Source organism: Galleria mellonella, unplaced genomic scaffold (assembly GCF_026898425.1).
Source record: "Galleria mellonella isolate WM207_F2 unplaced genomic scaffold, CSIRO_AGI_GalMel_v1 utg40, whole genome shotgun sequence".
Classification (NCBI taxonomy): Eukaryota; Metazoa; Arthropoda; class Insecta; order Lepidoptera; family Pyralidae; genus Galleria; species Galleria mellonella.
This window is the reverse complement of record NW_026442094.1, coordinates 4,607,828-4,630,491: the sequence shown is the minus strand read 5'-3', so window position 1 is coordinate 4,630,491 and position 22,664 is coordinate 4,607,828. Positions and strand designations below refer to the sequence as shown.

The 22,664-nt window shown below is 30.2% G+C and overlaps 1 protein-coding gene across 4 annotated transcripts; it reads right to left on the bottom strand.

The window, feature by feature from the left end:
• Positions 1-1,410: 1,410 nt before the first annotated feature.
• LOC113510267 (neuronal synaptobrevin-like) lies at positions 1,411-15,648 on the bottom strand. Of its 4 annotated transcripts, XM_052898143.1 has the most exons (7): positions 15,497-15,648; positions 10,928-11,075; positions 9,250-9,328; positions 8,522-8,601; positions 7,399-7,450; positions 5,527-5,610; positions 1,411-4,039 (listed from the first exon to the last, which is right to left on the bottom strand). In XM_052898143.1, coding segments are annotated over exons 1-7 (447 nt in total). In that variant the 5' UTR covers positions 15,499-15,648; the 3' UTR covers positions 1,411-4,037. The 4 variants fall into 4 exon arrangements, with proteins under 4 accessions (XP_052754103.1, XP_052754105.1, XP_052754102.1 ...); XM_052898145.1 differs by lacking the exon at positions 5,527-5,610; XM_052898142.1 differs by lacking the exon at positions 1,411-4,039 and having other exon boundaries at positions 5,519-5,610.
• Positions 15,649-22,664: the final 7,016 nt, after the last annotated feature.

Here is a 22,664-nt window from a genome sequence, read left to right as displayed (position 1 = left end):
TCCTGTAAGCATAGATATATCCATTGAAATGACGATACTTACTGTGATTCAATAGATATATTTTATATTTTCTAGCTGCGTAAACTTCTGACTGAGTTATATTGATTGACTGAGATGAAAAAATAGCTTACTTCATTCTAAACACTACATTTATGCCAATTTCCGTGATAATTAATTGAGATACATATCCTAATAATAAACGTCACAATTTCACATCTTTAATATTAGCATACTATAAAGAAATACTTTTTATTTCACTGTGATATTAATAATAATAATATATATATGTAGGGATCTATAAACATAAAAATATCTCTTGACTACCGTGTAGTCCCGGCATAGAATGGACCACCCCTTCCTTTCCCGAGAGTGTCGTAAGAGATAACTAAAAGAGCTAAATGGTCATAGCATGCTGAGCAGCATCCCTATTAAAACATCATCAAAGCCTGGCTGCGGTTACCAACCCTCCTGACAGCGTGGCAACTACTGGCAAAACCCCCCAAGAGGGAAGCCTATGTTCAGCAGTGGACAGTTAACGACTGATATGATGATAATGGATCCATCAGGTTAACAAAATGGAATTAGTTCATTCCAACAACAAACAGAGAATGGTGGTTTTGTTGTTTACTATCCCAATTCGGTCTCCGTTGCTCCTCTGCTGATAACTAATATACCTATATTGTTATTTTTTAATTAGAAGCATAATATGTACCAATGAAATTACCGAGTAGGTTAATAAAGCCTTCCTATCATATCTTAGTTCTCAAGAATAGTATATATAAAAATACTATGACCCTCACAGTGTACAGTGTAAAGCCAAACCAACTTACATAAAGAAAACTATTTGACCAATGCCTCTAAGTATTCCAAATTCTTTCTATAATATAATATTAAAATAATTGCAGGTATTTAGAAAGAAATATGCTCCATTCTTAAAGGTTTCAATGTTGCATCCATTCGGAAATACAACTATTGAAAATTGCTTCCATACTTTGATTGTACGTAGAAGAAAATATCTATAGAGACTATACGGTTGAGGACCGCTGCTTGTCCAGATGGACGGGATGGACGGTCCAATGGAAGAAGCTGGTATTGCTGTGCTCCAGCCCAAAGGTGAGAACTATATTTCATATGTAGGCGGATTATAGTCATGTGTATGTTCATTACATTATTTTTAAAAATAAAAACGTACATTGTAAGTGTAATCACGATTTTATAATCAGTAACATCATTTACATTCTGTCTTTAAATTAAATTATAATAAGAAATAATTATATTAATATTATTATCTTGCTCAATAAAAATGTAAAAAAAATATGCGGCAAATAAACTAAGTAAAATATAATTGATAGTATAATATTAATAAGTATAAGCTCATGTGTTTAATTAAAATCAATGATAATAATAGAAATATATTAAGAAATATTATTCGTTGAATTGAAATATGTATATCTTTTTATTATATTGTTTTTAATAAATCACATGAAAGCAAAGTATTAATTTTAATTGGGGCAACACTTGATAAAATTATTATTATCGGATCACATCGTGCATTAAAACATAAAACATTATAATTGGAATAAATACATATAATTAATTTTATACATATAAATTATTTTATTATTATATAAATCAGATAGTAATATAATATTTTAATAGGATTTATATTTATAATTTAAAAGGGCAAAAGCTGAAAGCACAACGTCGTACAATCGAATTTTTCCATAATTACACATTTAAATTCACATTTCTCTTATCACACCATATACCTTCATAGTTATAAAAGAACTAATATTGTCAATGGCACCATATATTTATCTCCTGTAGTCACTTACAATTTTTATAATCTAATATGAATTATAATTAAATCACTACTATAACTTATAAAATCAAACTAAAAGCGTGTATTCAGTGAAAAATGTAAATAATTATCCCCCTTACTTATACTCTCTCATATTTATATAAAAAAAATATTCCATCACTAGTTAATATGTGAATTCATTTATTAACATTAAATATCCAATTGACTATTTATTACCTAGTATGAGGGTTATTATATATAATGAGGTTAATTTTTATATAAAAATAATTTATATTAAAACCCTTACTTATATATAAAAAATTAAATTAAATATATTAATTTTAATAATAAATTTATTAAACATTAAATTAATTCTTGATTACCCAGTACTACTGATTTTTATGAATAAGGGGGCTTATTTTATATAAATTTATCATTAACCCCATATTTTGTAAACAATAAATACATTTTTGGTTACTAATAAATAAGCAGATAACCCTTTTTTTGTACAGAAATGACCTTTAATTATAAATTGGTAATTTCCTAATGAGCAGCTATCGTACTTTTTTATAAGAAGAAATATTGTTTGAGACAATAACTACCAAATAGCTCTGTTTTATATGTAAGGGGGTTAATTATTTGGCACTAAATGTACCTCTTGCAAATTATTATGGTGGCACATAAGCGCATAAAAAATGTAAGTACACACAGTACCAATTACGCTCTTTTCAGGCGACTAGTGATTACCAGTAATCTACATTGACATTACAAACTAGCAAATTGTAAATAAAGAAGATATTCTTTATAATAAGCACTAAACTAGTATGGCAATATAGATCGTTTATTGCATGTTTTGCTACATAATTGACTTGAGAAGCCCGATCACATAATCGAAAACATAAACGATTACCGCAGTATTGATAAAAAAAACATCTATTATAGTAGTAAAAGTAATCGATTGACACAAGTATTAATTTATGAACGAATTTAATTTGATATTTCGATGAATTACCGATCATGTGGGCCGAGCCAATTTCAATATTATTTAACTATCTAATGCAAATAATTGACTTCAAGACGCTACAGTGTGCAAATACCATAATAAAATATTAGTAATTTGTGAGCAAGAGGGTGGTAAAAATGGAAGTAAATACCTTAATTAAAAATATATAATAATATGCATATACTTAATATAATATAAAGTTCTAAAAAGTATTCGGTCTATTAATAAATTAAAATACATAATCGGTTAATTTTAGCTTAAAATGAATATTTTCATAACTAAACTGATCCTATTTATTATTATTAAATTGTAAATATATACTTTAAACTTTTAATATATTACTTGCTCAATTCCATTGAACTACTATTGCTGTTACATTATTGGTGTTTTAGATATTAAAAACAATGAGAAAATTCTACTTATTTTACAAAAAACAACAAGTGTATGTGTAAGATTCGTGTTATTATTTCATTACTATCCTACATTATCAGATAGATTCCACTACATTTGGAAGATCTCAATGACATAATTGAGTTACAATATCATAATATACTTCACAGATCAGTATCTCATAACACTGCGACTAAGCGTACGTAATAAAATTATTACTTCAGGCAAGACTGTAAAATACCTATAGAATTGTCTTGCCATATAAATAAAATACTATAATAGTAGAATTTAGGATTCTAAATAGTAGAATCTAGTTCAAGGCACGCAAAGAAATTTAGACAGCCGAGCTTGTCGTGAGTTCTATAGTTTTAATTAAAAAATAATAAATTTCTTCTCTTACCATCTATATACTTTCCATTAGGCCATTAGGTATAAGAACATTGTATACTCGTACATACAGGGAATGACTTACAAATATTACATTATTTAAAATTTACACATCATTAATTTAAATTAAACCAAAATGCATATCTTCGTTTGGTATTTTATGTTTTCGTTAAAATTAACTACATTCACTATAGTAGTAATTAATTAGTAATTACATTAAAAACCGTTAAGATTATTATATTCAGATCTGTTAAATAATTTATTCTAAATTCTACAGTATATCGCTATTTATATAATTATTATTTACCCCCATTTATTTATTTCAAAGTAGGCCGACATATATAATATTTAATATATTATAAACCATAAGTTAAAGAGTAAGTAAGTATAATTTTACATTCTTCTCATTTGAAGTGGAACCCAACGGATGCGATGAATAAATTATTACATGTATTTTCCTGTAAATAAAAATTTAATTATTAACATTATAATTAATATTACTAATTATATTTATAACATATTTTAAATCAATTTATAACGAAACATTTTTTAAAATACCTCATTCTTTCTTTGTTCTATTATAAAATTAATTTAAAATAACAATTTTTAAACACATGCTAATTTAAAATTGTGAAAATTTGTGTAAAATTGTGTAATGTAATGCGTGGAATAAATTGAAATATTATAAAATGCCTATCTACTGCAATTATTCAATTCAAATTTAAAATGTAGTGTTAACTAAATGTTTTATATTTTAAATACTAATACAAATTACCGACATTTTTATTATTAAACAAAGCGATGGCATTATTAAACACGTGCTTATTGTAAAACAATTTTACTGATTCACGCTGTGTAAAAAAAAAATTTGAATATTTGTATAGGAAATTTAATTTAATGAAAAATGAATATTTTGAAATTCCTATATATTTCTTTTACAACTTTAGAAAACAAGTTTTCTGTATTGACATCAGTCTGGATATTTTGTGTTTGGTCTTAAAATGTTGCTTGTCTAATTGTTATAATAATCAGCCGTTAACTGTCCACTGCTGAACATAGGCTTCCCCCTATTGGGGAGCTTTGGCGGTAGTTGCTACACTTGACAGTTCAATTAACAACTGCAGTTAGGCATTGGCAAATATCACTTTAAAAGGGAGCGTTCTATTTAAACATAACAGGCTGTCCGTCCCTCGATCATTAAGTTCCCTTAGTCACCATCTCACAACACACACGGGAAAGACAAGGATGACTCATTCTATGCCAGGTCCATAGGGCACGGATTGTTGTTACTAGTATATTATTATAAATGTATGACACTAATACAAGAAATGATGGCTAAGAAAATTTCCCGAAATTCCACGTGAATTTAAGCGTTTCCATCCTGATACATAGCTGCGGATAATCAATGATTAATATACATATTTATATACATAAATATTATATGTTGAAAAAACTATATCAGGCAAACCATACATAAACATTAACCACATTGATAACTGCATACTTATATATAGGGATATAACACAGTCAAAAATACAGGGTATAAACGAAGAATGATCTTGTATTATCTGCGTGATATCGTATTCAAACTTTTATTTGAAAAAAATTATAGCTATAATTCCTTATGGAGCAGTCGTTGTAGTGAACGTAATACTCGAAATGTCCATATTAGTTTTTATTTTCCTGCAAAAGGGTTTTAATACACTTAATTTCACAAAAAAAGGTTCATTATCTATGCATACTGGATTCAAATGTTTAATGAAATGTGGTCAACTCCAATATCCAATATCAAACGTCGTAAAATAAATATGCAATTTTTATTTAGGTATCATCTATATATATGATAGTGTATAACCCCCTGTATCGTGCACTCAATCTCACAATACTATAACTAAAGCAAACATGCACAAGCAAAAGGGTTTCGAGAGTAAGGTCCGTTACTCACAATTTTTAGTAATAGCTGTAAGAGTGGCATTGGTCGGCGCAGGAGGTGTTCCATCACTCATAGTCGGTGTGCCGCGGTACCGAACTAACCAAACATTTGTTTAATGTTATCACCTGCAAACAGCCGTAAGCAGAACATATGCCTCCAAGCGGCTACTCTACCCTACATCGCCAAATTGAGCAAGGAATTTCGTATTGCAGAATTGGTAGAGACTTTGTTTGAATATAATAACACATTTGGGAATGCCTTAAAAGGCGAAATCGGACAAGTGTTTATTGTAACGATTTGTACAAATGTTTACTGTAATAATATATATATCAATATATAATAAAATTAATTAGTAACATGTAAGAAAAAAGAAATATAGTTATATTTTAGCAAAGATGTAAAATAAAACAAAAAATCACAAATAACAAATAAAGATGTTATCATGGTTTTAGCATCCAAAACTTAGACTGCAAAAATTGGAAAGAATCTTTAATAATTTAGATTTCAAGTAGTAAATTATAAAATTATAATTTAGTTTTTAAACAGACTTGTGAGTAAAAAATATTTTAAACATATTAGATACAATTATGTAATTAATTTATTAAATAATTTATTTATTATTAAAAGTAATAATAAAATTAATTTAATTTTCTATTGGGTAGAGAGAAACATACCTACAGACAAAGTTAAATAATTTTAAAACAGATTTCCGTGCTCAATTTAAACCAAACCATAGTTCTCTTGAACAGTAATAAATACTGACCAGCCTTATTACACTATACACCGATCATTCTAGAAAACGAAAGCAAAGAAGACAGTGTCAGGGTTTAGAAGAGCGATTATTCAGCCATTTTGCTAAATGTAAAAACATTTTTATACCTTATATTTCTAATACAAAATGCTTTATTGTATTATTGTTTTATAGAATCGAGTACTGTATTATATAATACAATACTTTCATATACAGACACCAAATATTTGATGCATTTACGACATTTTCAGTTTTGAGAAAAAAAAAGCTGTTTGTCTACCCAATACAATTTCTTGTGTTACACATATACTATGTATAACAAGTGTAGGATTCTAAAATTAAATTTTTCATATTTAATTGAAATTGTCTTGGAATTAAGTATAAGACAATCAGCTTTTAGTCGAAACTTTACGCGCTAACAGTTTTTTTTTTTTATAATTTTAAATGTTTCACTCCTTTTCGACCAAGAGGACATTATACGCAGTAAATTCACGTGATATATATATATATTCATAGTTATTGTTAATTAATTTGTTATTATTATTGCGTTAAGTTTCAACTTTCTCTAATATAAATATTACACTGTTAAATATATGATCATATGCATTTATATTTTATAATCATAAATAGATATACAGTTCCCTTAAATAAGCGATAAACGAATCCATCTAATATGTTTGTTTTAAAACGGCGGATCATCTTATCTCATTATGAGATAGAACCAGATAGCAACTTCATGCATTTTGTTCTTTTGCATGTGCATGGTAATACAATTATATTTACCGATAGATATTCCCACTTACCTAAATAAATATGATGAAAATTAATGTATAAACTTTGTTTTTTTTATGTAATGTAACTTTGTCATTAATGTATAAATAAAAAAAGATTTATTATTAAGTAAATTTACACCACACAAAGTTATTTAGAAATATAAAATTATACAGCTACATCAATCACTAAATATTTTTATTATACTAAATAATTGTTTCAACTATCGCCGCAGATATTTGACAGTGTAATATAGCCCTTAGATAGACATTTGTAACATCTAACGGATCAATCTATACATCAGTCACTTGACAACATCGATTGGTCGACAACAGTAGGAATATAAAAAAATAATTACTCACCAAACAGAAGACCTATTATTACGATTCCAATGACACCCATTATTATCATCATCTGAAAGAATAAAAAAAATAAAGTGTATTTAATTTCCTCGAATCGCACACTATTCATTATTTATATAATTTTTTTTATACAACTTAGAATGGTTAACAAACTGACCACTTGATGGAAAGTGGTAATCGTCGCCTATAGACATGAGCAGTACCATGGACATAACAGAGTATACTGTTTTGCCCATGATACCCCCCATGCATTGCCATTCCTGAGGACTCAGGTGTTATTCCTCTGTACCCAGTAAATTCACGCCATATTCCACCCTTCAAACCGAAACACAGCCATGCAAACACAATTGCTTCACGGTAGAAACACGAATGGGACAGAGGTACCCAAGCAATCGACTTTTGTACAAAGTCTCCCTCTGGTAAATATATAATTAAATATAAATTATAATTAAACAAAAAAAGAATTTATGCAATGCAATCTATGGGGAGAGAGAACAGCTGATATGATGATAATGATGCAATGTTTATTAAAAATTTATATACAATATTTTTATTCATTTTTTATACAACTTAAATTAACTGATAAGTTAATGTCTAAGTACTTGACAATATAATACAGAAATTATACTATTTTGTAATCAATGACGAATACTACTAATACTTAAGTGCCGCCCTCTGGTGACAAGATTGTTTAAGTTGCTTTCGTTATACACGAATTCCTCTACACAAATTATGAGACGATGTGTCCTCGAAATACGAATCAAATGACAATTATTTCTAAAATATCCAAAGATGAATTTGATACTTTAAAGATTGGGCAGTCCAAATCATTGAATTTTCAAAATCATCCTACCAAGATATCATAAAATCATAGTGAATTCTATATTTTGACATTCTTAGATAGTAGTCAAATGAAAATGAAATTTAATATTTTCTTTATAACATGGGCAAACGAGCTTACGGCTCGCCTGATGGTAAATGACTACCACCGCCCATAATCACCAGAGACAGTGCTGTCGGCCAGTAAATATGTACAAAGACATACGACATGTAAATTAGTAACTGATAAATACGAATACTTATACATATACTTAGCGGATAGATAGATGTTATCTTTAAATACCTTAAGATTTTGTAACCAAAATTTATTCTTCAGACTCTTTGCTTGTTGTTCAAATTGTGATGCCCCTTGTTGCAAAGCCTCTGTGAACACATTTTAAAAGTTTATCATATCAATAATTAAAGATAGTATCTCACGAAAAAAAAACTGATTTAAACTGTGACAAAACCAAATATTTTTATTTCAAAACTAAACCATTGCACCGATTTTGATACTCGTAAAATTTCTATGATAAAAAATTGTAATTTTAACCTTTCAGATAAAAAATAATTTTCCAAATCAGTTTAGAATTGACAGAGTTACAACAACAAACATAAAAACAGGTAACAAACATAAAAAATGCAACTGAAGTGAGACCCTTTTTCTTTTAAATGACAATTTTTATACGTAATTTTTTTATAACACAAGAAGCAAACGAGCTTTCGGCTCTTCTGATGGTAAGCGACTATCACCACCCATGAGCACCCGCAACACCAAAGAAATTCCAGGTGTGCTGCCGGCCTTTTGAAAAAGAATATGCTCATTTCTTGAAAGTTACGATATCGCATCGGTTCGAAAATACTACTGCTGGAAATTGATTTCAAAGCGTGGTTGTGTGTGGAATAAAGTGTCTTAAAAAACGTACGGTGGAGTACTGCCACTCATCCAGATGGTTGTGGCAGATTGTACGACTTATTTGTGACTTACGATCCCCTTCCCTGGGGAACTCCCCTTCAAATTATATTAATTACCTGCTCTGTCGTCAAGTTCTGACAACTTGGCATCTCTGTCAAGGACCTTTTCTACGTTTGTCTTCATTATGTCCACCACCTGAAAATAGTAAATAGTTGTATTAGAAATTTTGAAATAAAATATAATTCAAATTAAATAAACAAAAATACGCACGCGCGCAGCGACAAATAGGGTGCTACTCGCGCTGTACTACTCGCGACACAGCTATGTACTGCGCTCAGGAATAAGGGCTCCTATTGAGTTCGAAACTAATCGGACAACCTCGAATTTAAAACGAAAGCTGAGACAAATTATAACAATACAAAATATATTATTATTATCTTTTTTTTTAATATCTTTGTTTGGGCTAGTTTAATGATGATAATCCGATACCGGTTGCATCGCACGGTATGAAGGTCGTTTTACCACACAAGAGAGTGCTGTCGCTTCGCATCTGAGCGCAACTATGTTCAGATTGATAAAAAAAAAAGTAATATGGCGTTGGCGCGAAAAGGGATGATGGGTTGTTAGCTGCATAAGCTCTGTTTTGTGTATTTATTTTATAATAAAGGACATATAAGTGAAATTCATAGTTTGTTACGACGTGGTTTTGTGTGCAACTTGTTATATTTCATAATAAGACTAAAATTCTATTAATGGAAAAACTGATATATGTTTCATGGACATGTGAAGTACCCGACATTACACCACCCTATTCAAATACAACATTTGTGCGTGCTCTGGAGCCCGTGAGGATCCTTAGCTGCGCCGTGGAGAAAGACAGCAAACCCAGGAGGCAGGTGAACCAGGACATCAAAGAGGTACGATGAATTTATTGCGAACGGTATACCGGTCTAGGAAAGTCATTGTTAACCGCCTTCTCTGCAGACCCTTGGACTTTTAGTTTTTCGCCCATACAATCTTATTTTTTTATTAAATTGTGTAATGTTAAATATTACACAATTTAATTTAGCTAATTTATTATAGTTTAAATTTATTGCGTATATAGAATTAATTGCGTCCATTGATTCTAATACCAAACAAAATTGGAATCAGAATCTCCCTTTATATGTGAGTGTATTATGGTGTGGAGTGTAGTATGAAGTGTAATATGAATAAATGAGAAAGTGAATTTGTTTGTTGATATGATTGTTATCTTTTGGCGCTTTAACGGCTTAACCAATCGTCATGAAATTACAGCATAAGTACAGTCAGTGTTTAGGATGAAGATAGATATAAGTTACTTCTTAACGTGGTTAATCAATATAATTACGTAATTAAAAGAAAATTAACTTTACTGAATTGGATTGGAGCTGAGTGTTCAGGGTTGTGCCCTCAGATGCTCATTGTCTGATTTCTCATAGATTGGTTGGTTAACTTAAGGTCCAAGTAATTGATGTGATCGTATGGCATTATATATATTTACAAACTAGCTTCTATCCATGACTGTGCCCGTATAATCGAGATATGTAGGAAATGTACCAGGATAGATAGTAACCTATGTCCATTCTATGTATTATATAATACGTATATACCAAATATGACCATTGGTTGAGCCGTAAGATTTTTTTTCATGAGCCGTAAGTTAGAAGTTAACAAAAAAATACTCATTTTCACATTTGTAATATAGGTAATGATATTCCAATCAAACGGACGAAGTCGCAAGCAAAGAATAGTATTTAATAAAAAATATTATACCTCGTCTACTTGTGCTCTAGTCTGCTGTAAACGCTTCTGTGCGGCGATTTGTTGCGGAGTACGTGGCCCCCCGATAATTTCCCCATCAGGCCCCACTTCTGGCTCCTGTGGCGCCAAACCCCCTGGTGCTCCTCCTTCAGGTGCTTCCCTGGAACAGAAATTTATGTCCAAATTAAGTATCAACTATATGTTGCTCTTCAAAAAAAAAAACTTCTGTCATAACAACACACCGAAAGATAAGATAATTCACATACAAATTATTTCGAATTTTAGAATTTGAATTCTAAATAAAATATGTAACAACTACATTTTGCTGCGTTACAATTACTTTTTGCTTCGTAATAATACAAAAAAAATCAGCTTCAATCGTCGTAAAATTAATATGTAATTTATAACATCTAGGTTTAAATATAGTTACACATACTTGTTGCCAAAGAATAGAAAAAATTACAGTACCTCTGAGAGTCTACTTTTTTTTTATACAACTTAAAATGGCGAACTAGCTGACGGCCCACCTGATGGAAAGTAGTAATCGTCGCCTATAGACATGAGCAGTACCATGGACATAACAGAGTATACTGTTTCGCCCATGATATCCCCATGCGTTGCCATTCTAATTACTAATTACGTATTGCAAATCCACAAGCTTCACTTCGCAAATTCTTCACAATGTCCTCGTTCAAATCATATATCGACAGGGGGAAAGGAATTGTTAGTAATGCGGCTACCAGTCCCATTGCTAGTAATACACCCTGTCAGATCGACCTCCACGTGGTCCCCTCTGAAAATCATCGTAATGAAATCCAAGTATATTAATCACGATGGGCTAACTGGCCTGCTTTCATCCTCATCTATCATCGCTAACAGGTGCCCTGCCAGTATATATTGTTAATGCGGGCGGGGTTGCCATTCCATTTTCTAATTGTCAAATTAGCTAACTCGTTTTTTTATCAGTGTTCTATACACTTACGCATAAAATGTATCTTTACGTATTATTTAATAAATAAAATGAGTATTTAGACATTAAAAAGATGCAAAATTTATAAGACAAAATAAATATAGAAGTTATAAAGGAATCATTCATAACTATTTATCACGAAAAATTTTATGAAAAAGTTGACCCCTTTTAAATAGACCATACAGTAATATGGGAACAATAATAAAATGCCTAGCAGAAATTTTAATCACATATTATTTTTACACAACTCTATTGATCCGGCTAGAGACATTAAAAATCAATTTGCTTAATAAATGTATTACAGATAACGATCGTATATATATATACTGTGGCGCAGTTGGCGAATAGTGACGTCAGTTGGCAACATGCCAGCCTATACGGATTGGTGGCACTGTCATCCAACCTAGAATTAAATGATAGCTCAGTGAAAATTGAAAAATCAATATTTACTATAAGTTCAATGAAAATTATTGACTATATGAATCAAACTTTTTAAAGAATATTCATTATACGGTTAAAAAATAACAGAAAAAAAAATTGTTTTGGATCCAGTGACAATATGTATTTTAATTACACATATGTATTTTAATCCATTATCCATTATAAAATAATAAGTTTAGTGAAAAAATACAAGACACGTTTTATAAAAATCTGATATAGAAAAAAGATAGAAATAATACATTGTTCTAAAAAACCTCAGTGTCAACAGCCAGTATTAAAACTCCGACAGGAACCGCACTATTTTTAATCTATGGAATGGAATAATAAAAAAATAATAATAAATAACACGACTAGTATTTGTCATTTATGTGGAAGTGTTACGCAAATGTTATAGTGGCGCAAATTCAGCGTCTTCTCCGAGATTCTTTTTCGAAGCTCTATAATATAAAAGACCGGCCATATACGAGGCGAGCTCGCTCACCGAGGGATTCAGACATAATAAAAAAATTTTTAGCGACAAACTAATATTATTTATGATGTAACTAAAACTTATGATTTTGGATTTCTCACTTTACTTACTGTGAGACATTATATTGTTTTTTGCCAAATTTTCAAATTCTAGGTAAAGTGCCCTACTTTTCATTGACATATGTTTTGATTCTTTTACAAATATCTAAATGGATGTTGTAAGTAATGCTATCTTTTGATTGCATTGACATGAATGTTTGATTTTTTCACAACTTCCATAGATTACAGACTTGAACAAACAGATGGTCTAACAATAAAGTAATCCTATAAGAGTTCTATTTTTTCTTTTCAGATATGAAACCCTTAAAATATGATATAATATAAAAATAATTTGTTACACAGTCTTATTTATATGGCTGAACGCATTTGTATAAAATACACATATACCTACTATATCTTGGATAAACTAATAGGATTATTTTAATCTCTCTCTTATATCATATTAGTACACGCGGGCAAAGCAACGAGATACTTATGGATAATACTCGTATTGTAAACGTAAAAGTTTGTAAAGATTTAGGATATTTGTTACTCAAGCACGCATAAACGGCTGAACGAATTTAAAATCTGGTAGGTGCAAAGATATGCCATGTCCAGAATATTGATTATTGTATTTAACGTAAATAATATCTTAATTCATATGCACAAACACAGAGAGACGCACATACACACGCACATACATACACGCACACACACATCATCACGCGCGCGCGCGTGCGCACGCACACACGCACGAACGTACACATATGTATACATAAAATAATTATTTACAGGAACTTTTTTTAAAACCCATTATTAAACCTTGGCTTAGCTCTTCCCAGAAGGATTCAAAGAGTTTCTTCTTTCAATACATAAAGGTAATTACGTTCCCTCTCATTTGTTGATTTACGAGTGTCATAAATAGCTCCAAAAATGTGTTTATCTATCTATTTTTAAATCGGATCTCTAATTCGGTAGATATAACGCAACATACAAAAACAAAAATAAGATCGAATATAAATTTACTCCAAACACAGAAGGATTTGTATCTTTCTTTTCCTGAATCAACTTCAATTGTAAACCGATATTTTTTTTTTATTTTAAAAGATATACTCACTTACAGGTTGATCCCATAGAAATTTTATCAAAATCAATTCAGGAGTTTAGCTTTTAAATTAAAATAACTGATTATGTCACAATTGAGATTGTTTTTTTTTTATAGAACACATTTAATTATTTTTCTTCGTTTCCTAAAATCAAACACATTGAGGAAATATAAAATAATAGGGAATGAATTCTAAAAATACAAAACATACGGCAAATAAATGTCACATTAAAGAGAAACAACTACACCCTTCGAGAAAATAGTACCTTAAACACATTCGCAGGCAATCCAATATGTCCAGACAAATTCAGTCGGTCATTGCTCCTGTTTATTTCGATAAACCCTCCAATATATTTACACGTCGTTTCATACGTAAAGCTAGTTGCTATAAATTATGTGAATTTATAGACCCGACGTTCAATATAAATACATAGTTTATCATTTAATATTGACGGATACGGTGTGATGTTTTACTGAACATACTGTATTACACAACGTCATGTAGTTCCTACTAACTAAGCAGAATTCATACTTTATGCAGGTTACATTCATTACATTGTTTTAAAGAAACTGTTTATCAATGAAAATGAAAATTTTTCAACTAATAGTTACTAACGAATGTGTCCTGTCAATTTTATTTAGTAATTTATTTCTTTTAAGTAATCTTTAAATATTTGTATTCTGTTGTTTATCGATCCTTTTTTTTAAGGAAAACCTATTTTTTTTTATTATAACGAGTATAACATGTGTTAGAATAAAAAAAAATGTTTTAATAATAAACAAAAAGAAAAAGAAAAACATGTATTTATTCTTAACTTACAAACATAACCATCGTCTGTTACTCATAAATAGTTATTCTGCATATTTTTGATGTATACTATTTTTAGATAAACACTAATTTTAATTATTAAATAATACGTCAAGATGCATTTTATGCGTAAATATATAATGATAAATTGATAAAAATAAATTTGACAATTAGCTGATAAAAACTTGACCCGTTTTTGAGGCTCGATGCTCTATCTATATAATCTAAGACCAATATCTTTTTATTACATCCTTTTTCACTTTATTCTGTTATTACTATTATAAATACGATAATTACGTAGATGCTTGTATGGATGGATGTTTGTTATCCTCACGCAAAAACTACTAAACGAATTTGAATAAAATTTTGTACACGAGTAAGTCATATCATAAATCAGACCATAGAATACATTACGTACTAATTTACGTGATCAAATCCGATAGATTTAGATACTTATATATATTTCTCAAATACTCTCAAATATAATAAAAACTTAATTCCGATTAAAACTGAATATGAAAAACATTTTACATAAAAACAACTCGTAGATATATAAATTAAAATCAATAAGATACAAATATTATGTGCAGGTCGCTATTAATTATACTAGTTATTTTTCTAACAAAAATAATATAAATATAATATATTAAAAATAAAATAAAAACTATTAGAATAAAAATCAAATAAATACATAGTGTTTCGCAAAATATATCATGGTATAGTCAACAAGAAAAAAATATTTCAACTTACATTTTTGTTCCTTCCTCACGTATTACGTCAAATTTAGAAAAGTATAATAAAAATATATTTTAAATATACAAGTCTGTAAGTTAAATAAGCACGGTAAGGCGTTTTCAGGCTTTCGCCGTTGTTTCAGCGAGCTCGACTGCCGCAAAGCTCGTCTGACGCCGGTCGCAGTAATGTCGTGAACAAATTTGTTATGTAAAACATATTCTTTTGCCAAATATAAAATAGGTTACTTACGCATGCTTCGAACGAAGATATCTTAATGTTATATTTTAGGTCATGACTGTATCTGGTATCGATTTGTTAACACTCTTTTGTATCCTTTTTTATTTAAATATATACATACACAAATCATGATCATCGTCATCAGATCAATCGTTAACTGCCCACTACTGAAGATAAAGTTCCCCCTTGGAGAGTTTTGCTAGTAGTTGGCAGACAGGTTGGCAACCGCAGTTAGACTTTGGTGATGTTTTAAGAAGGATACTGCTGCCCATCCTTCGACCATTAAATTTCATAGATACACAAATATTTTTTTAAAACACAGTTTATTTATCCTATTTGATAGGGGTCTTAGTTACTGCTTAGTTGAAGATGTATAAATGTCTCTTAAAATAACAAGAGTTTTCTCTAAAGAATACACCGTGGGGTTCTTCGAAAAGAACGTAATAAAGTCTCTTAAGCCATACGGCTCCACTACAGTAACCCTCTTTGTTATCAAACGGACTGTATGCTTATTTGCCACCATAGTAATAAAATACAAGACTATCTGCAAAATACCTAAATTTAAATGTATTGCAGGTGTTCATAGACTACGGTAACCACTTACCATTAGGTGGGCCGTATGCTTATTAACCACCTCAGTGGTATAAAATAAAATGTATTTTTGGTAAGCGATAACTTTATTAATTTTAAACTGATTTTAGTTTAATTAGATCTTGTTTGTTTTCTTAAAAATGTTTATGATTTACGTATAGTCTCTACGCGACTTTTTTAAATGCAATACTAATTTTAGTAATATTTTATTAACACATAAATGAAAAATTAAAAAATCTAATATTAGAAGGACATAAACATTTATGTATTATATGAACAAATATATTTTTCTTTTGTTACTATTTTTACAATTTTTGTGTAACTATTGATGGAAATAAAGAGTTTATCCATGTATTTGTATTGTCCAAAGACATTTTACAGTAATATCGTACTACTACCAACTAATGACAAAGTAATATTTTAGAACGAAAAATTTTTAGAAAACACTTTTCCACCAACCTGTACTGTTTGACTAGAGTGTGTAAATCGCATGCGCGGTACTGCGTGAATGTAACCCATCGATTGGGCACCACTCGTGGGGTAGGTCCAGGCAGAGACACACGTCTAGCATTGCACCATTAATGAATGTTGTTGATGAATGCACTTCAATGATGAAATTGTATGAACAATCACAATAAAAGTACAGTTGGCTTTACAAAAATGCGACGTTCATCATAAACACAGACTGACTAAAAATAATAAATGACTTAAAAGAGGCGTTTCATGGATACCTTTTTATGTACACATGTATATGTATATATATATATATATATATATATATATATATATATATACGCTATGTATATTATACGCTATGTACATATTCATTTACTTTTGAAGAATTTAGAGGGCGTAATCGCGTGTTTACATATAAATTTTACTTCGTAGTAAGCAGTTATTTGCTCTATACAAAAAATGCTGTTTCAATCGTCACAAAATTAACATGAGATTAACAAGGCAGTAAATCCTATGTATAGTATGGACTGCAAAAATAATAATAAAAATCCAAATAAAATCATAATTGGCACAGTAATATGATTAAACTAACTCCATCTCTTAACAAATAAACTCCATTGTGTAGTTGTCATAGATAGTTTTAAAGCTATATCATCATCACCATCATTATCTTCCTACCCTTATCCCAATTATTTGTGGTCGGCGTAATATGATTTTATCCATATTACAAAAAGATTTGGTTTTTAGTTTTACGACCGGCCACCTGCCTGACGTCAACTCTCTTTGGGAAGTTTTAAAGCTATATGTTTGTCTTAATAAGTCGTAAAAAATACAAAAAAAAAATTAACGAAATATATGAATCGAAAATCTCTACAAGTAATTCGCACAAAATACAGATACAGAAATACAGAGTAAAATCAAAATCATTAGCGTCCCATTAAACAGTGATCTATTCTACTAGTGAAACTTTATATTTATTCCATAGAGTTTCGGATTAAATAGCAACAAAAAATGTTTTGAATATAACCCATACTAACGCGGCAAGTCCTTCTATCAAATTAGTATGGGCGAATTAAATTACTTTTTCGCTTTTTATCTCATGTTTTTTTTTTGGAGAAAATGTTGTTTCGATGATAGAATACTTTGTTAAAAGTGTGCTAATGATATAAAGTCCTTATTTTACTGAACTAGGTATTATCCTGCGGAAGTCCATATCACTAGTTATTTAAATAGAATTATTTCCTTTTTAAAAGGCCGGCAGCACACCTGCAATGCCATGGGTGTTGTGAGTGACCATGGGCGGCGGTAGCCACTTACCATCAGGTGAGCCGCATGCTCGTTTGCCCCCTGTGTTGTAAAAAAAAAAATTGTTTTATTCCACTAGCATCAGTATGTGTGTGACTATCTACACTCGAAGATTGACCACCACTATTACTACTAGAAGTACCACAACCATCCATATTAGCCATCAATCTCCGACCACCATTTTATTCACGCACATTTTGTGACGTGTTTCACCTTTAAACCAGCCTAGTGTTAACCGTTCGGCACCCAAACTGCGAATTTCGCAGTTTGATTGAATAAATAATAATTCTATTCAAATAACTAGTGATATAAATTTTTTCCTGCAATATATTTAATTAAAAATTTAAATAAATAAATAAATAAATACAAATAGTCACGACTGTAATCCCAGAATCAATCAAAAGCCTTCTAAGTACTATATAGATTGGGTAAATTTTTAGTAACGGGAACTAGCAGCTCCATGGATAACCCTGTCAAATCGACCTCCACACGGTCTCCCCTAGATAACATCGTGGTTCTTAAGCAAATTCGTCAAGTTAGTACAACTGACCTGCTTTCATCTTCATCTATCATCCCTCAATAGTGCTTCGCCGGCAAATACCCACAGGGCGGGCGAGATTACCGATCATTTATCATCTATTAAAAATACAGACAAAAATATAGGTCTACGTATGTGCATAATGCACTTAGACATGGATAATATGGATATCGATCCGATATCTATATATTGGGTTCCTTTGAACTTTTATGGCGGAAGAAAGGTCATCATCCATTTTGATTTCACCCATATCGGTCGGATATATATTATATTCCATATTTATATATTATATTCCCATATTATTTTTTAAATAACAGACTTTTAAAGTATTCGTAATTAAACTTGTATATGGATGTTGTAACTAAAATATATAGATATTGCTATATATGTATTACCCACTCCTAATGCACATACATTTTGTGATACTGATATTCTGTGATACAGCTGAAATATTGATAGATTGGTCTATTTTGTGATACGTAGAGCCATTGAAGTCATATGCGTTATCACTTTCCATCAGCGTTCACTTTTACCGGAGGGAGACTTTCAAACGTCGTTTGCTTGGGCACCTCTGTCCCATTCGTGTTTCTACCGTGAAGCAGTTGTGTTTGTATGACTATGTTTCAGTTTGAAAGGTTATTTCTGTACCCTGCAAATTCACTACCATATCCTCGGCAGTGAATTTACAGAGTACAGAGAAATAACACCTGAGTCATCAGGAATGGTAACGCATGGGGAGTATCGTGGGCGAAACAGTATACTCTGTTATGCCCATGGTATTGCTCATGTCTATAGGCGACGGTTACCACTTTCCATCAGGCGGGCTATTAGCTTGTTTGCCATTCAAAGTTGTATAAAAAAGCATGTTTGCCATTCCAAGCCATATAAAAAGAATTAGATAATGAATGTATTTTATGCGTGTAATCAAATCGGAAAACTAATGTAACGAGTGCGACCAGACAAATGCGAGGGCCGCGCGCGTACGCGCTATAAAACAATGCCGCGGTTAGAACTCCGTGTAACACTGTCATAGCGTGGACATTACATTACTAGATACAAATTGTAAATAAAAAAAAACGATAAACTTAAAAAAAAAGTTAAATAAATCTAATTTTAAAAATAAAATAATTATTAATACTATAATATTGAATTAAGTCAGACGCAGATCATATAGATTCACAGTCACGATCCACATGAGGATACAGAGATATTACTAATTCATTAATTATTTTCAGCCGATTTCAAAAAGAAGCAAGTTCTCCATTTGGTTATATTTCTTTTATATTTGTTACCTTATAACTCCGTCAGTTATACTCGTAAATTACTCTGGAAAATTCTTTTTGTATCTGAAAAGATGTAATTACAAATGGTTCTCATAGACATTTTATCAAAATCCATTCATTGATTTAGCTTTTAAATCAAAATAATTGGTTTTATCACAATTAAAGGCGTTTGTTTTTCATTAAACACAATATTAAATTATGTAACTATACAATAATTTAATCTATCGCAGTTAAATATTTCATTAATTACTTATTTATTTTTTTAAAGTTTAATGTACAATAAAATTGTATGTACATATGGCGGACTTAACACCAGACTCTACTAGTCTACCAACATCTATCAGTCAATTAATGTTAGATTATGAAATTGGAAATCTTGATAGATAAAAAAGTAACTTTTATATTTAATTTTTTATTAGGTTAAACAAATAACCACAAAGATTGAGAATAGCTTTTCACTACTCGTTTATTTAATACAAACTGTAGATTTTTATGGCATTCTATACGTAAATTGGTATAAAATCCAACTATTCAAGCGTGATTGTGTAACAAATATCCAAAAATTTATATACACAAACTTTCACATTTATAATATTAGTGGGATAGTAAATATTAGGTACATACCTGTATTTAAATCTAATTATCTTATATAAAAAAAATATTTTAAATTAAAAAAATTCAATACTACATACATTACAATGAACGTTCCTCGTTAGAATTTTTTATTCATTGTATATTTTTAAATAATTAGTTTTCATTTCTCATACACATTCCACCATCCACATCAATCTATCTTATGATAAATACATTAAATATAAATTTTATAAGGCCATTAAAATTAGGGCGGTCGGGCCGCGAGCAAATTGTTGTGAGCGTCGGCGCGGGCGCACAAAGGGGGCCGGCTAATCAATTGCCTCTCCAGCGGGCCGCACTCGTTGCTTAACAGTGGTAAAGCGGAATAACTCTTTTTTCACAAAACTTAGTCACTTTTATTACCTTCATCATAAAGTATAATTTAAGATTGCGTTCAACAAAAAAAAAACAACTTCAATTGTGGCAAAAAGTCATTTTGATTTAAAATCTAAACTATTAAATCGATTTTAATAAAATTTCTATACATAATATAATATATACAATTACATATAATATTACAATATATACATATAATCTTAAAGTATATCCTTTAAAATAAAAAAAAAAAGAATTTTACAAATCTGTTTACAACTGACTGAGTTATGAGGTAGCAAACATAAAAAACTACAACCGAATTGAGAACCTCCATCTTTTGAAGTCGGTTGATAAATATTTTTTCTTTAAATAAGAATTCTTGAATAGTCTTTTTTATGACGCTACCGCCCAGATCGGAAGACAGTTTCAGTTGAGAAGAATGAACAAGTAACTAAGCTTTAAAAAATTAGAAGGAAAGGGTAATAAAATAAGAAAGATCACTTCTGGTATCTAACATTCTTCTAATATAAATAACATTTTCTATATCACTCTCTCTTATGATAAGCAGATCGAATATTTTATAAAGTCATTAAATTTAGAGCGATTGGGCAAATTGATATGAATGTGGAAGCCGACTAATCTATATAACAGAATAACTCTTTTTTATAAAAATTAATAAAAAATGTAAAATTTTTCACAGGTTTTAGGTATATTATTGTACTTGAATGGAATTTAGATGAATTTGAATATATGTAGATTTTAAAATATGTATCATAACTTATAAATAATGAAATATGTTTAATAAGGAATAAAATTATAAATTGCTTTACGTCATTACACTGATATTGTGTGTATGTAGGTACTAGATATAAATCGTAAATAATAATAATATCTCTTACAAATAAAGACAGAGATTCTCTTGAAGCAACGGATCTGAAAAAGCAAATTGCTTTTTGGGATCGATCAACTGTATTAGATACAGCACGATTAGTACAGTAGTTAGTCGTGCAGTAATGTACATGTATCAAATCCTCACATTGCAATACACATACTAATAATATAATTGCAAAAACAACTCTATCACCATTTTAAAAATAAATTTATGAATTTTGATACTTATACCATTTTACCATCATACTTCGATGACTGCGATCATTGCCGGCTCTTCATTTATTTTATTAGCAGGACTCCGCGAGGCATCGTAACTCACTCTAATACATTTATTTATTTCAGCCATATCTTTAATTACGTGGACTTAAGTAATAACAAGCGTCAATCCGTGGGACTCCCCACAAACAGATACGGTATTTGCATTTGTTACTGTTAGTATTATAGTGTGAGGATGCCTGTTCTTCTCTTATCCCTTCAAATTGTATTTATTGTAAACATTACAATGAATGGTTGAGCGATAATCAAACTTAGTACACTGTACTAAAGTTGTTTGCTAGGGTACCTCTGTCCCATTCATGTTCTTACTATGAAGCAATTGTGTTTGCATACCTGTGTTTCAATGTAAAGGGTGGAATATGGCAGTGAATTTGTAGAGTACAAAGGCAACACCTTACTCCTCAGGAATGGCAACGCATGGAGGGTATCATGGGCGAAACAGTATACTATGTTATGTCCATAGTATTGCTCATGTCTATAGGCGACGGTTACCGTTTTCCATCAGGTAGGCCGTCAGCTTGTTTGTCATTCTAAGTTGCATAAAATAAAATGTTTAGTCTAAATTATAAAAACAATTCAACAAAACGACCAACTCCAATTTTTGCATAGTGTTCCATCTATAAATAATCTGTTTCATTAGTTTTCGTACCTCTGAAAT

What these genes read in the sequence shown, in the direction of transcription:
- LOC113510267 (XM_052898142.1), bottom strand. An exon ending in CTAGAGCACAAGTAGACGAG is followed by an intron (nt 9,329 to 10,927) that starts GTATAATATTTT and finishes TACTATTTTCAG; the next exon opens with GTGGTGGACATAATGAAGAC. An exon ending in TTTGGTTACAAAATCTTAAG is followed by an intron (nt 7,451 to 8,521) that starts GTATTTAAAGAT and finishes TTATTCTTTCAG; the next exon opens with ATGATGATAATAATGGGTGT.